This window comes from Lithohypha guttulata (assembly GCF_036872675.1).
Source record: "Lithohypha guttulata strain CCFEE 5908 chromosome Unknown scaffold_4, whole genome shotgun sequence".
NCBI classification, from domain to species: Eukaryota; Fungi; Ascomycota; class Eurotiomycetes; order Chaetothyriales; family Trichomeriaceae; genus Lithohypha; species Lithohypha guttulata.
Window position 1 is genome coordinate 3,230,177 of NW_027042753.1, and position 14,663 is coordinate 3,244,839.

Consider the following 14,663-nt stretch of genomic DNA (forward strand, 5'->3'; position numbering starts at 1 on the left):
CAGCCCGCCCATCGACACCCCCAACCATCATAGCAGGCCTCCCTTCATCCCATGAACCCCTTCTCGCACATGAACGAGTTGTACCGCTTGTCTTTATTCAGCTTAATGTCCTGGTTGAAGAAATTCCGACCTGTAGCATCCTTCTTGCATTCGAAGTCGGTATATAATCGACAGACTGAATTCTCTGCCTATAGTTACACGCACACAGTCAGTGTCATTCAATCACTTCCTCTTTCAAGACGTTTTCACGCAACAACACCAACAATGCTAAACAAGTACATGGTCGAAATACACGAGGTGTTCTGCTTGCAAACTTACCGAATAACTGCTCCCAGCTTGCCCCATCTTCCCACTACCTGAGATATAGCGACAGCCGTCCCAGGCGATGGCTAGGTCGACGCATTTGCCTGTTAGTTTGGGGCCGTCGCACCATCGGACGTGGTCGTCGGGTGTGTCTTTACTAAGGGCTGGTGTTGCGGTTGTTGCGAGGAGGAGGAGGATGTGTTTGGGTTGCATGGCTGTGGTTGGGGTGGGGTTGGGTTGGGATTGTGTGATAATTGCTAGGGGAGGTGGTGTTATGGTGGGCTTGAGCTTGTGTAGAGGGTTAGAAGGTAGAGGGTTGAGAAGGATTTGGACGATAGTGGAAAACGACGACTATGGCTGCGAGACTTGTTTGGTTCACAATACCAAGTAAGGTTTGTGAAATCCTTTGTCTGTCATGTGTGCGGACTTGATATTGTAGTTGGGAAAGCATGGGACGTGTTGTACAAACGCGGTCGAGTACAAGTTCTTTGTTCAAGGTCTGTACTTGTGTATGATGTCAAACCAGAGGACTGTTCGGAAGCAGCGTCGGCTGACTGTCTGCACTTGGTCAAGAAGATTGAAGTATATTGCTGAAAATCGGAGCCCATCAATATCTTATCTCCAGTACGACGGACAGCTGCCTCCCACAACCTCCCAAGCATCGTCTAGCACCTTGACTAATTCATCGGGCAAAGGACCTTTCTCCAAGGCCTCAATATTGCTTTCCAGCTGCTTCTTACTACTCACGCCAATAATGATGCCGTCGTTGCTTCCAGAAGATCTGTCCATGTTGAGTTTACTATGGTGCACGACCCACCTTAGAGCGACTTCAATCAATGTTGTGTTGTGCTTCTTCGCGACAGGCTCCACCATTTCAAGAGCTTTAATGAAAGCTGGTCGGAAGTATCGGTCGCGGTACAACTTGCCCTGATTCGAGTTTGTGGCGCTGAAACGACCTTCAGATGGTGTGTTGAGGCTTGAGTATTTACCGCTGAACAGGCCGCCTGCGAGTGGGTTGTAGATCACGATGTCTGTAGTAGGTTGTCAGTAATCTTGTCTTTTTCGACGTGTCTTCGTACTTACCTAGGCCAAATTTTCTGCAGCATGGGACGAGCTCGGTCTCCATAGCTCTTGTGATACAATTGTACATCGCTTGGTAGATTCTAGGCTGTACCCATTTCCTCTCCTTGCACATTTGGCAGATCTCTGCGACCTCCCAGGCTGCATAATTGCTCAGTCCTAACGTAACGAACTTACCTTCCTTGAACAACTCATCGCACGCCTGTAGTGTTTCCTCAAACGGCACAGATCGATCAGGTGCATGCAGGTAGAAGATATCAACGCATTTAGTGTCCAGCTGCTCAAGAGACTTATTTAGTGTAGCCTTGAGACGTTCGGATGAATGCAAGCCAGGAGTGTGGGGGTAGCATTTAGTCGCTATACTGAAGCCTTTCTTGGCATACTCTGCGGATCGAGTGAACGCTTCTTGCTGGCCGTCGATGTAGACTCTCGCAGTGTCGAGTTCCAGGTAGCCGTTGGAAGATAGTGTGGACAGGCAGTCGTTGTACTCGTCGAGGCTGGTAATTCGAGCGCCCTTTGATTCAGTGCCAGGAGGACCAAAAGTCATGGTACCGAGGATGACGCGGGGCTTGGAAGCCATCGAGGTGGTGGACGGGATTAACATCTTTGTGGTTGCGGATAGGCGTCGTCGAGCTGAGGTCTGGTAGGAAATCTTAGAGCTTGAGAGCTGTTTTGACGTGCAATCTGTCGAGATGTGTAGGAAAGAGGTGCGTGTGAGTGGGCGAAAGATGCTTGGTGGGGCAATGGTCATCAGGACTGTTCAAGTGAGATACTTCGTGCAATGAACCAGTGGTGAGAACATTTGCAAAAGAATTCTCAATGGATAACACCGATACACAAAAAGAACTTGTGGTATAACATTTAGCCGAGGCAGGTTTACTGATCCACCCTTCAATACTTCAGATGCACAGCGCAAGGTGTTGAACTTTATGTGTTAGTCAGCAGTCAAATCAGCAGTTGTAGACCATGAATTAATTCGACATCAATTGAAAGACAGCAGCGACGACTGGAGCTTGTTACTATATTCTGCACCCGAATCTTGTGGGCGACCACGCAGTAAGCCAATCATCACATAGCGTAAGAAACACAACTTTACAATCTTGTATGTTCATCTCAAGTACAGCAAATCCACCAAGCTGCCAAGTTTCGTAAACTCTCATACCTGAACCACAGTTAATACACCAAATAGCTATAGCAATGCCGCGAGTCCGACTGCAGCAGCGCCCACCATCGCGCCTGCAGTTGCGAGAGGCCTTGCCGCCACTCCAGTTTGTGACGCAGCCTGAGAACTTGCGATCGAGCTAGCAGCACTGCTTGCGCTGCTTTGTACCGCACTGGCACTTGACGAGGCAGCGCTAAGCAGGCTGCTAGCTGAGCTTGAAGCAGAGGCCGAAGCAGCGCTTCCAGAGCCAGACACGCTTGCGGTCAAAGAAGATGCTGAGGATGCGGCGGCAGAGGTAATTGAGCTGACTTGGCTAGAGAGGCTGGAAAGAGAGCTCCCGACAGAGGAAGTGATCGAGCTGACCGCGGACCCGTTGTTTGTGACTGCAGAAATGTTTGACTCTTGAGCTGCTACAAAGCTCAGAAGAGCGACCAGTGATATGGTGAGCTTCATGGTGCTGGACCTGGTAGGATGCTATCGGCGCGAAGGGCAGAACTGAGCAGGTACTGGTATTCGAAAGGGATGGATAGTTTTTGTCAAGGATTTCCAGGGTTCGTGCGATGGAAATGAGAGCTCTGACAGGGGAAGCAGCATTAATATACTCGCTTATCGGGACTTGTAGCACGTCTGGCAAGCTCTTGCGAGCTGCATTGGTAGATCGAGACAAGGCAGACGTCATAATCCACACCTGCAGATCGAGAGGAGTAGTGAGTGGATACTTATGAGTTCGGTCGAGCTCAGGCTGGAGCCGCCCCGGATTGCCGGTTCGTGGTTGCGGATCAGAGGCCGTAGTCGAGCGCTAAACGAGATCAAACAAACCGACAAGCAAACGACTGGCGATGGTGCAAGAGTTTCTCGAAATATCACACGACTAAAGATTTTGGAAGTCCTCGATTGACAACACTCGTGGTCATGTGTAGAGGTACTCATGCGTAGAGAAACCAGTGCTGAAGGAGTGGTGACCAGGGTTGACGATACTCCTATGATCTCAAGGGAAGTTTTGCGCCAATTCACCTGGCTGAAGGCCGATTTCTTGACGATTTCTCAAAAGCTGTAGCTGGGCATGCCGCATAAGAATCTCGCATAGAAGCTGCACACAGTAATACACCTAGCCATTCAGTCCATCGAATTGCTCAGCACGCCCATCAGCACGTACCTGACCTGCCTCAAGTGCTCAAACTGTCAAGCACTATAAGATGTTGATGCTGCTCACAACAGACCACCATGCTAGTCCTCTGCTCTATCTGAGTGAGCTCTCAGGAAATGCCTGCTGGCCACGAGGACAGCTGAACGCCGGCATTCATCGCAGTAGACGTCTGCATGTACGATGGAGCATCGGCAGCAAACATTGATTCTTTTTTCTGTCAAACCTGTCAGACCGAGCTGTAGTAGTGCGGTATTGCGCGATTGCGTCCATGCTAAGATAACACTACGTGTCAGATATTGTAGTCTCCCAAAACAAAATGCTTGCATGGTGAAAGATTAGTTCTGTGACGTGCCCGAATAGGCAGGTCGACTAGGCGCCTGGCGTAAGAGTCGTGCACTGGTCGCGCCTGCAGCGTATCATCTCGGCGCATGCAAACAAGTGCCTGACAGCCAATGAAACAGCAAGCACGTCTACAACTCGAAAGTACAAAGCACAACAGATTCCCATCGAGCTGTCTCGTTCTGATCGCTGCAATGTGTTCAAGATGTGGATTCTCGAGACACAAGCCGACTTCCTACGTGGAAAGCGTGTGTGGATAAAACCAGGAAAGCGATATTTGTTTGGTAGAGTGAAGAAAGATGGAATTGGTTTTGCTCTAGACCACAAGACGATTTCTAGACAGCATTTTACCCTCACTGTTGCTCAGGTACAGGATGAAGATGTCAGCCGAATACACGTCAGAACGAAGATTACCATTACAGATCATTCCAAGGCCGGGACAACAGTTGATGGAGAATTCTTGAAGGATGCCTCCACCGAGCTGAAGCATGAGATCAATAATATCCGCCCTGGGACCTGTCCCATACCCTTGGTTGTCACCTGGGTGCCCCGTGTCTTCACCTTCGCCTTGACAAAGAAGGAGATCAAGAGCGGTCTGCTGAAGATCAAGCAACAAAGTGTTCAAGAGCTAGATATTAAGGCTGTCCCTGATTATGTGGCAGGTCATACAACCCATCTGGTCACACAGAAACGAAATACTCCTAAGACTCTGCAGGCTCTGATCGAGGGGAGATGTATTGTCACGGAAAACTATGTTGATAGTCTGGTCTATGCCGCTACCCCCTCGAACCCAGACGAGCCACATAGTCTGTGCCTCATGGAGGCTGACTTCGACGAAAACTGGCCTGGAGAACTATCACACCTCCCACCAAAGGGCAAAGAACCAACAGAGAAGCCTGCAGAAGCGTACGAGCCAAATCCCGCAAGAGCAAAGGTTTTCGAGAAACATACCTGTTTCTTCTTTGAACAATCCCAGTTTGATCAACTCTTGCCCCCAATCACGACGGGGCACGGGAAGGCATTCCTCTTCAACACGAAACCCAACTCCACCACAATCGAAGAGGGCCTGACCTTTGTGCGAGATACAATTGGTTCTTCGGGTAAGGCTATCCTTGTAAAGCTCAATGTTGAGGAAGATGAGAGTTCTTGGTTAGCAGATTACATTCAGGAGCTTTGCTTCCAACTCGGTCAAGAGCCTGCGAGTCAGTCCGATTTTCTGGACGCTGTACTCGCGAATGATGCTTCACAGCTGCGCCAGCCACTCGATCCTAATGCTTCGACTACCAGACTAGGTTCTCGGAAGAGAGCTCGTCCGGACGCTGAAAGTGTCGCCAGCGGACAAAAGCATGGCTCAAGTCATGGCTCAGCAGCTACGGCTAGCATCGTTGGTGCTTCTACCCCAAGGTCGCCAGTACCTGCACAGACTACAGCCTCAGTCACTACATCTCAGCCTACACAAGGCTCTGCAGCTGATGACGATAATCCTCGACCTCGGAAGAGGCCTCGACCAGTGTCCCAGAAACCTCCCAGCATTTTCGACGATGATTTTGACCCTGATGCTATTGCAGCCTACGAAGACGAGAGTGGAGAAGAGTCTGCGCCCCAACCCCAATCAAGCAAATCACAGATAACCCAGTCGACAACACAATCACGTCCCAATACTCAATTAGACGATAGTGATGCATCCGTCAAGGACGAACCGGCCTCTCACCAAGCTCGACGACAGGCTCCTGCTTCCTTGCTGGCAGATTTAGAGGAAGACATGGACGACTTGCTTCCTGCCGCTACGGCCATGCGGAAGATGAACCAGGAAGAGGAGGCAGAAGCAGCTCGAAAAGGCATACCTCTCAAATCAGCTCTTGCCCAACCTGACACAAAGGGTCGATCGAAAGGAAAGAAAGTAAAACTGCTGGACGTGCGTGAAGCTGTACGTGCTCGAAAGGAAGCTGACGAAGAGTCGGCTGTTCGCGACCACGAACGGATCCAAGCCTTGCAAGCTGAAGATGAGGGCATGGAAGGTCCTGCTAATTTTGTGAATATCAAGACCTTCGCCCTTCCGCTTCACAAAAAACCTGATAATGCTCCAAGCACTTCTCGTGGTGAAGGATGGAAACCTGAATGGGATGGTCGAAAGAATTTCAAAGGCTTTCGTAGGGCTCGGGACATTGCCGGCGGCACGGCCACTACGCCACGCAGGAACAAGATAATTGTGCCATTGGTCAAGGTAACGCAACAAAACTACGGATTAGGCGATCGTTATTGGGCAAAAGTCCCAACAGAGCAGCAAGAACCCTCAGGCACCTCCCAGAGTCAAGGACGACCATCACAGCGAAGTCAAACTATGCGTAGAGACGTTAGACGAGAGAACACGACCTTCTCTGATGACAGTGACTCAAGTTTGGAGGAACAAGCTGAGACCGAGACGACACGCTTGCAAAGAGAGGCTGAACATGTCCTTGACCACCCCGTCGATCTTGACGCTCCACGACAGACAAGAGGAGGGGACACACAGACGCAAACACAGATCTCAAAAGGCTCAGCCACAACCTCGTCGAGGAGTGCGCAAGGTGCCAAGAGACCAGCCAGCAGCACACCGACTGGACGGAGCACTGCCACTAAGAAACAGAAGACCTTGCCGGTTCAGTCTATACCAGATAGTGACGTCTCTGCGGACGACAGTGACGATCTGAAGTTCTCGTTCGATAGAAAGAAAAGAACCCGCAAAAACCAGTGAGGCAGTATACTATACATACTAGCTGCTAGCTTTATAGTGATGGACGGGATAGATGAAGTAACGATGAATGACGATGAGGCCGATTTGCTCTTTCTTTACTGTCTAATTCCCGCACTTGACTTCAGTCGTTCATGCACAGGAGGTATATATTTCGGATCACGTGCAGCTCAGATTCCCTGCGCCGAGCATTTCCCTGACCTCGCGACTTTTTTTACTTCGTGTAATTGACCGCAGACTTGCTCAAGCTTTACTATGCGTACTCGATCGCTAACATGGCTTACTATGCGAGGTGTGTTGACGTGACAGCTAACACTTCTCTCATGTGCTGTGTCAGTCACAAAGTTACTGCACGTATAAGGTACGTTACCACTTCACCCAGGTGCAATCCACCTATTCCCAGCTCACCTGATGAATCCAAGATTGCTGATTCAAGTTTTACAATCGCATATCCTGGTCTAGTAAGCCAGGAAAATGGCGAGACCTTTTTTCTTTCCCCTTCTGACGAGCTACGCAAACATTCACTTTCATCTCACATTTGTCAAAGCTAGATTGGTTGATACTGACAAAGATCTACAGGTAAGCTTTTGTATCAAATCCTCCCTTTCTTGAGCCACGCGAGATATCGAGACCCACCGCCTCTATATACCAACAAACAAGATTCCAGCTTCTACATAACGCTACAACTCTCCCCTTTAACTCGTGATTCGACCTTCGTCCGTATAGCCAGCCAGTCACTCCTGCGTTCCGCGAACTCAACCACTTCCTCAACCGTGAATACACCTCTGTACCTCTCCGCATCCGTGATTATACTGCTCATCTCCTCAATCTCTTTATCCGTCCTGCCTTCGAAGAGGTAGATTTGTGAGACTTCGCGAAGCGCGTTGAAATAGATGGTTAGATTGGGGTTGCGATATGAGGATATATGGGCCGTGTAGGCTGTAAGATCTGTGAAGTGTTGTTAGTGGATATGTATGATAGGAGTGAAACAGAGCTGGAAGGAGGACTTACCAGAGAGCAGCCGCATCGCACCAAGCGGACTAATTCTTTGTCTTTTGATGTGTTTTACCAGTGTTTGGAAGAGCCGCTGGCTGACTTCTTGCACGAATACATCGATCAGGCTCTTGTCCGTACTTCCCTGCAACATGCCTACGTGTTTGTCCACGATATCGATGATGTGCAAACATGGCTTTGTAGGACTGACGTCAATGTCGCCGATGCCAAACATACTGTTCCTCTTGTTGATTGTGTCAGCGTCAAAAACTTGTGTAATTGGGTTGAAGTCAGTAGGAAGCTGCTCCGTTGCGCAGAGATATTCGACTTCGTCCATGAGGACATCGATACCCTTGGACAGACCGCTCGCGACGTGTTCATCGAGCATCTGTTCGAATTTGCGCTTCTCCTTGACGGGCGGTGAAATGAAATCGTCTCGTTTAGCGATGCCCATGCGCACGATTTCCTGCTCGAAGAAGACGTCCAGCATTTGTTGGATCAGGTCACCGACATTGACTAGCTCTAGGAAAGTGGTTAGTGGTGCAACGACAGGTCCTTGGTGGGCGCCCGTGGATGCGGGTGTTTGTGCTCGTGGATTGTAGGCAGAAAGATGTCTGATTGCTCGTTCGAACCCTGTCTTGACGTGTTTGTTGCCGATCGTGTCAATGAGGATGAGGTATATTTCCGAACACTTCTCGCGAGCGATATCGCCGGGTGGCCCGCCGAGTGCTATGAATTGTGCTGCACGCTCAAGTGATGATTTGGCGGCGTGGATAAGGTTCAACGCCACGTCGATGCTAAAGAGAGATTTGATGTTATCGAGCCGCGAGGTCATGAGAGCGGCTTTCGCTGCCAGCTCATCAGAGGGTGCTTTGTTCGGCAAAGACGACGATAGGCTTTGTGGCAAGGGACTTGTAGAACGAGGCGTTGTGCCAGGGCTACTGTCTGTACGCTGTATGGCAGGCCTTGCAGATACAAAGGAGGGAAGGATGCTGACAGGCATCATAACGACTTTCTTGAAAGAGGACATGAAGTCTTTCTTGTCAGCTTGTCGATTGATGTTGGACATGAGAAAGCTCTCTGTTGAGGCGGCTTGTTCGCTCAAGTCTCTATCCCATCTCACAACCTCGCTATCTGCTTTCTGCCTGAAGAATGCCATCTCTTCTTCGAGATATAGCTGGAGATGTGGGGCGAATAGTCTGACCAGGACATTGCTTGCCCGAGTTACTGTTAACTCATCTGCATTTTTAGGCAAGGCATAATCTTGCACGAATTTGCTCGTTGCGTGAAGACTGCCAGAAATTACACGCAGATAGACAGAAGTGTTTCGCGTCCGAGCATCAGCGAATAGAGCACTCAAGAAGGGTGCAAGGATATCCTCACCAATCTTCTCCAGATACAGTAAAGAGACTTCGGTAGACTGTGGGAACACTTCTTTGATAACAGCGGCTTCGCGCTGGTAGGCATCTCCTAATCTGTCGAAGTAGGCTTGCACTCGCTCCAGTGAAAGCTGACCAGAACCTAGTGAGTAATCGACACAGTCAGAGACTGAACCAAGTTCAGACTTATTCGCTATCAGTCTGTTATCATTTAAGAACAAATCCACACCACTCTTTCCACCGTCCAAGATATACATCACGACAGCATACTGCTTCATTCGACCCTTGATGTCCTTGTATTCGTAGCCGGACCGAAACTCGAGAAGAGCTGCTGTAGCAAATTGAGAGATAAGGTCTGCAAGTTTCTGCTCGCGTTTGCTAGCACCCAAAGATACGTCACTCTTAGCAAAGGTTCTGATGTTTGAGAACATTTCAGCCCTGTGTTGAGGTAATGAAAACTCCTGCACGACTAGTGTTCGGTCAAAACGAGTTGCATTCAGCGCATCCCGAAAGTAAGGATACAAGAGCTTATGCACTTTCCCATATTCTTGCCTTGCCTGACCACGCGACGAGTGCACATTCTTCAGGACTGTCATGGCGTCTCCCGGGCTATTTTTGTCGTACAGTGGACTCGACAAGGATACTGTATCGAAGCCATCGACTGCTCGATCCTGTACCAGCTTGGGGTCAGTCGGTACATGTCCGTTGATATGTATTTGAGGTCTGCCCTTCCCATTCACCAAAGAACGATCTATTGTGGGAGTGCGTCGAGACTCGGAGGTCGGCTTGACCGCACCACCTGTTCTTCTGGCTTCGTTGTCATGCCAAACACCCATCCTCTGAAGCCGTTGTACCCAGCGTGTATCGTCGTAGACCATCTCGTGCATCTTCCGTGACACTCGTGCGACGCTAATCAAGTCGACAGCACTCAGGTGGTCCACGATCTGTGAAATCAGTTCGACCGGAAGGAAAGGCTTCGAGATGACCATGTTTGACATGCGCAGTTCTGCCAGAGGGTCGCGCCTTTGAGGCGCCTTGGGTGCTCGTTTCTTCATTGCAGACATCTCGTATGCTAAATAGCTGTTGTGTAACCGGGTTGTTTAAGTAAACAAAGTGCAAAAATACCGGCCTGATCAGTCTCACATCGTAAAAGGAGCCAAAAATTGCAGTGTGCTTCAGGACAATTTAGACAAAGTAGAAACTTGGTATTCGAACAGGATATGTGCTTAGTTTGAACCACATCTTCGAAAGAGCTGGAACCGTTATGCTCGACTAAACACCCCAGAGCAGAGCGGACACTAGATGAACCATAGTATATGCCTGCCGCTACGCTCTCGAATGGACAGGATTATAAATACGAAATACACAATGCATTGTAGTACCGGGAATTGAATACTATATTGATTCTGGCTGGACGTCCTTGCCATTTGCGTGCCTGAGGCACAATGATGCAACAACACCTTCGCAAGCTTTTACTGTGGTATTACTCCTCGCGACTTGGAGTCGTCGGCCCTGAGCCTCGACGTAGATCACTACTTAGTCCATGTGCTGGCGGCTTGATCCTCCTGAGCATCAGAGATGCTGTACGAAGCATTGATCTGAATACTTCCAGCACAATTTGCTCAAGTCAGCGACAATGTACCTGAGCCTACCTATGTGATCCTGAACGCCATAGTGTTCTTCGCGTATCGTTCACGCCTAATCAAATGCCATCTCCGAAGCAGCCTGAAGACGATCTGATACACAATGTACTGTCAGAGGACGCGAGCCAGTCGTTGTATGCTTGTCTCCGATGTCGATCGCAGAAGATAAAATGTGATCGAATGTTGACGTCGTGCGCCAATTGTGCCAAAACGTCTAGGGTCTGCTCTTATCCTGTAAGTACTTTGCGAATTGATTGCCTCAACGACGCTCTGATATGCCAGCCAGGCAGTTGTCGACTTCTTGGACTGACTCGGGTGAAGTTGACCGTGCACAAGCCTGGCCCAAAGACTGGAACGCATCGTCGGCCACCACCCTCGTCTTCTCGAACACTCTCAGACCACCTCATTGATGTCCAAAATACCGCTAAACGTGTCAAACTAGGAGACAATAAGCGTACTTCGACATCACAGCCTTCCCCAAACAGTGTTATTGTCCGAGCTTCATCACCGCACGAATCTGAAGATATCACCACTTCAAGCACACGAAGCCCCCTCTCGCCAGCGAAAACTGATAATCCATTACTTAAGCTCGTGCTACTGGACCATGTACCAAAATCTACCAGGACGATAGAACCAAAATGTTGCGATTCTCCAATCGAGTCATTCAGCCGCTTTCAAGAGGCATGCGCTGGGCTTGGTTGTACTGCTCAGCAGGGTTGGGATATGCTGGACGTCTATTTCGAATATATGACTTCATTTTCGCTGTTTCATCGACCTACATTCCAACGCAAACTGCGCGACGTCACGTCTCTTACTCATCTTCAGGCATTCTTGTCCGCCCTTTTCTCGTATGCACTACGATACAAAGACACCATACCTTCCTTGAAGACGAGCGCATTGGAAGCAAAAGAGATGCTCGAAATCTCGAGTCGACTGCAAATGAAATGTGTTGAAGGATGTCTCGATGATGATCCGCCATTGCACTTGCTGCAGTCTTTCCTGTTGGTCACCTTTCAGAAGCTAATCCATGGTGTTAGAGGCAGGACTTGGCGTATGCTCGGCGAATGTATTCGCATCGCTTACGAACTACGCCTACACCTTATCGACGTAGAGTCAATAAAAGGTCAATCAGAAATCAGCCACGATATTGAGCATGAAACGTTTATTCTTACCGAGGAACGTCGCCGAGTATGGTGGGCTTGTTATGAGATGGATATCTTTGCGAGGTAAGTTTTTGATGAGCCTGCATGTCTTGTCTTGTCTTGTCAGACGTGAATGGTGCTTGTGTTCTGCAGTCTCAGCTAACTGGTCGACAAGCACGATTCGGAAAATGCCAAACGCCATCGACGAACGTCTGAACTGTACACGCCTCCCAGTATCGGACGACGACTGGTTTCGTGGGTTTGAAAGTCGCAGCTGTTTCCTCTTGCCAGATGCTACACATAGGTGGAAAGAGGTGGCAGCCAGTGGTAACCAGAGCCCGCAAACCTGGTTCATCTTAATCAATTCCTACATGTTCGACGCATTCCAGATGGGCGCCTTTCCTGAGGTTTGGCAGAAAAGAGTTGGGTTTCACGCGGATCAGCTTCCAAGCAAGAAGAAGACGTCGGTACCAGACTTGCGAAAATTTTTGGACTTTCTGGAGAACTGTCTTCAATGTGCACAGATAGCATTACCGGAGCAGCTTGAATGGAAGGAACGATTACTTGTATTTGATGGCGCATCCCGAGCCATTGACTGTGCAAGGTTCTCTATTCACGTCATGTCGCAGCTTGCTCGTTTGATGCTCTGCATCTGGGAGGTGAACCGTGCTTCGATGGCTCTCCAACATTCAGAGACAGACCGAGGACGATCAGCGTCGTTCAGTCATCCGACCCCAACAGCTACAGCAGCTCAAGAACAGGCTTGGGTCAAATATATCGACGCTGCGAATCTTACGGCACGTATGGTTCGCAATTCAGCTCCATACCACCTTCGATTTGTCAATCCACTGATTGCCAATGCTATCTGGATTTCGGCAGCCAGCTTGGTGGTAGCGAAGCTGTTTGCCCCGCATAATTTCGACTCCTGTCAAGCTCAATCGAATTTCGATCTGCTTGTTGTAACTTTGAACAAGTACGAAGCTTTTTGGGAGATCCCGTGTGTACTGAAACACAAACTACAGAACCTCGAGAGTACCTTACGAAACATCCGGCAGTGTACACCTGGCACTGAAGATGCGACGATGGTGGATGGGAGATCGCCTATGTTCAGCGCATCAGATCCGGTACAACAATCTCATGCGCAAGCACACACAAGTCACCTTAGTAACGTGCATAGTCAACAGGCTGTGGACTTATCAAGCAATACTGTTACTGACTTCTCTAGTCAAGACTGGCTGGCGCAAGATTTCTTCGACTTCAACGCTATACCGTCCTTGGGTCCTGGTCCATCTCGTTCGATAACACCTTTTGTATTCGATCCAATCTTTGACGGCAATGTATTGTCTGATACCGAATTCTTCAACTTCAACGATCTGTTCGCTTACCCATATCAATAAAGCTCGATCACCGTTCACCTCGAACTCATCGCTCCTCTGTGTCGATCATACTGGGGACATTCTGATGCGGTACGGCCAGAAATTGGAGTCGGGAGGCTCAGAGACTTCTTCCGAGAGCATCGTCCTTGCTGCTTGGACACATCTAATTATCAGGCTGTCTATTTAGTGGTCGATATAGAGTCATTTTGCTGATCGTTCCGACGGGAGTCGTTCCTTGCTTACATGAACCTTTTGGTAATGAAGTGGTCTGCCGAGGGGCAACTCAGTTTGAAAAAGCCAAGATTACAGATAGATCAATATTTCGTCAAAGCTGCGCAAGCCTCTACGACCAAATTGTTGGTACTGATACCGGAGACTACCCCTACGGAACCACATCATGAGGTTTCCTGCATGAGAGGTACATTGACCACTCGTAGACTTGGGAGAAGACGTGAGCAAAATAGGGCTTCTCAAAGAAAATTCTGAGCACACAAAGAGGCAAGGATAGCTCACCTTCAGAGGTCATGTCATAGTGTGAAAATTGCTGTCCTGTGATAGCCTCTCCTTACTTCACGTTCGCAACCTCGAGCACGGGCTCTGCATATGTTCTCACATCGTGTGTATTGTCCAAAAAGATTAGGGTCTGTACCAATCTTTCAGTTTGTTGATCATTCAGGTCCTCCTGCCACAAGACCCTCTCTGCGAAGTACGGAGGCTCCTGTCATCATCTTCTCAGTATTTCCGTCACCTGTTTGTCCCAGTCCCTCTGACTCTCTCTTCACTCGAACACGACGACTGAAAGATTTTACATTGGTGATACTGCCGGCACTGCTGACTCCAAAGCTCACATGCTGATCTGCATATGTTGTAGCTCGATAAATCAGACAAGTCACGACATCGCAAAATGATTAGTTTATGAAGCATGGCTCTTTAAAATCCTCATTTGTAGAAATGGGACGGTTCAACCACCTGCACCAGCCACTCCAGGCCTCTTCTCTAAGGTCTGCGAGATGAATCCTCGTAGAGCTCGTAGCTTCTCGGCAGATGTGGTACCTGCAGAAGTCGGGACGGATATTTGAGCCAAGTTCTTTGCGAACCTCTCTTTCTCATTATTGTCCAGTTTCTGCTTCCTCTTCATAGCGCCAGGCCTGGATTTTAGACTGTTTCTCTTTATTATGTTGACCTGGTCAGCCACTGCATTTCCAGCGCTTGTGGCGTTTCGTGTCGTATCAGAGCTGTCTCCGTCCTCATTACTAGGCAATGCGTCCGCCAGAGCATCCAAGGTTGTGACGAGTTTCTTGTTTGGTCTTCGCCGCCGTGGTCCCGAGGACGTAGATTTTGTGACTTTCGAGATCAACTGCGCATGTT

The 14,663-nt window shown here is 49.1% G+C and overlaps 5 protein-coding genes across 5 annotated transcripts; 2 read left to right on the plus strand and 3 right to left on the minus strand.

Annotated features, from left to right (window-relative positions):
* Positions 1-44: 44 nt before the first annotated feature.
* On the minus strand, positions 45-516 carry LTR64_006330 (uncharacterized protein; the record flags this gene model as incomplete). The annotated part of the gene is made up of 2 exons (XM_064900662.1): positions 45-188; positions 319-516. 2 exons carry the CDS (start codon positions 514-516, stop codon positions 45-47), a joined length of 342 nt encoding a protein of 113 aa, XP_064753974.1.
* A 402-nt stretch (positions 517-918) lies between these two features.
* On the minus strand, positions 919-1,987 carry LTR64_006331 (uncharacterized protein; the record flags this gene model as incomplete). Its single annotated transcript, XM_064900663.1, has 3 exons — positions 919-1,334; positions 1,387-1,524; positions 1,561-1,987. 3 exons carry the CDS (start codon positions 1,985-1,987, stop codon positions 919-921), a joined length of 981 nt encoding a protein of 326 aa, XP_064753975.1.
* A 2,249-nt stretch (positions 1,988-4,236) lies between these two features.
* On the plus strand, positions 4,237-6,765 carry LTR64_006332 (uncharacterized protein; the record flags this gene model as incomplete). The annotated part of the gene is made up of 1 exon (XM_064900664.1): positions 4,237-6,765. The coding sequence occupies one exon, from the start codon at positions 4,237-4,239 to the stop codon at positions 6,763-6,765; it is 2,529 nt and encodes an 842-aa protein (XP_064753976.1).
* Positions 6,766-7,432: 667 nt separating this feature from the next.
* Positions 7,433-10,198, minus strand: RCY1 (F-box protein: endocytic membrane traffic, recycling ReCYcling 1; the record flags this gene model as incomplete). The annotated part of the gene is made up of 2 exons (XM_064900665.1): positions 7,433-7,710; positions 7,774-10,198. The coding sequence occupies 2 exons, from the start codon at positions 10,196-10,198 to the stop codon at positions 7,433-7,435; spliced, it is 2,703 nt and encodes a 900-aa protein (XP_064753977.1).
* Positions 10,199-12,107: 1,909 nt separating this feature from the next.
* Positions 12,108-13,316, plus strand: LTR64_006334 (uncharacterized protein; the record flags this gene model as incomplete). Its single annotated transcript, XM_064900666.1, has 1 exon — positions 12,108-13,316. One exon carries the CDS (start codon positions 12,108-12,110, stop codon positions 13,314-13,316), a length of 1,209 nt encoding a protein of 402 aa, XP_064753978.1.
* Positions 13,317-14,663: the final 1,347 nt, after the last annotated feature.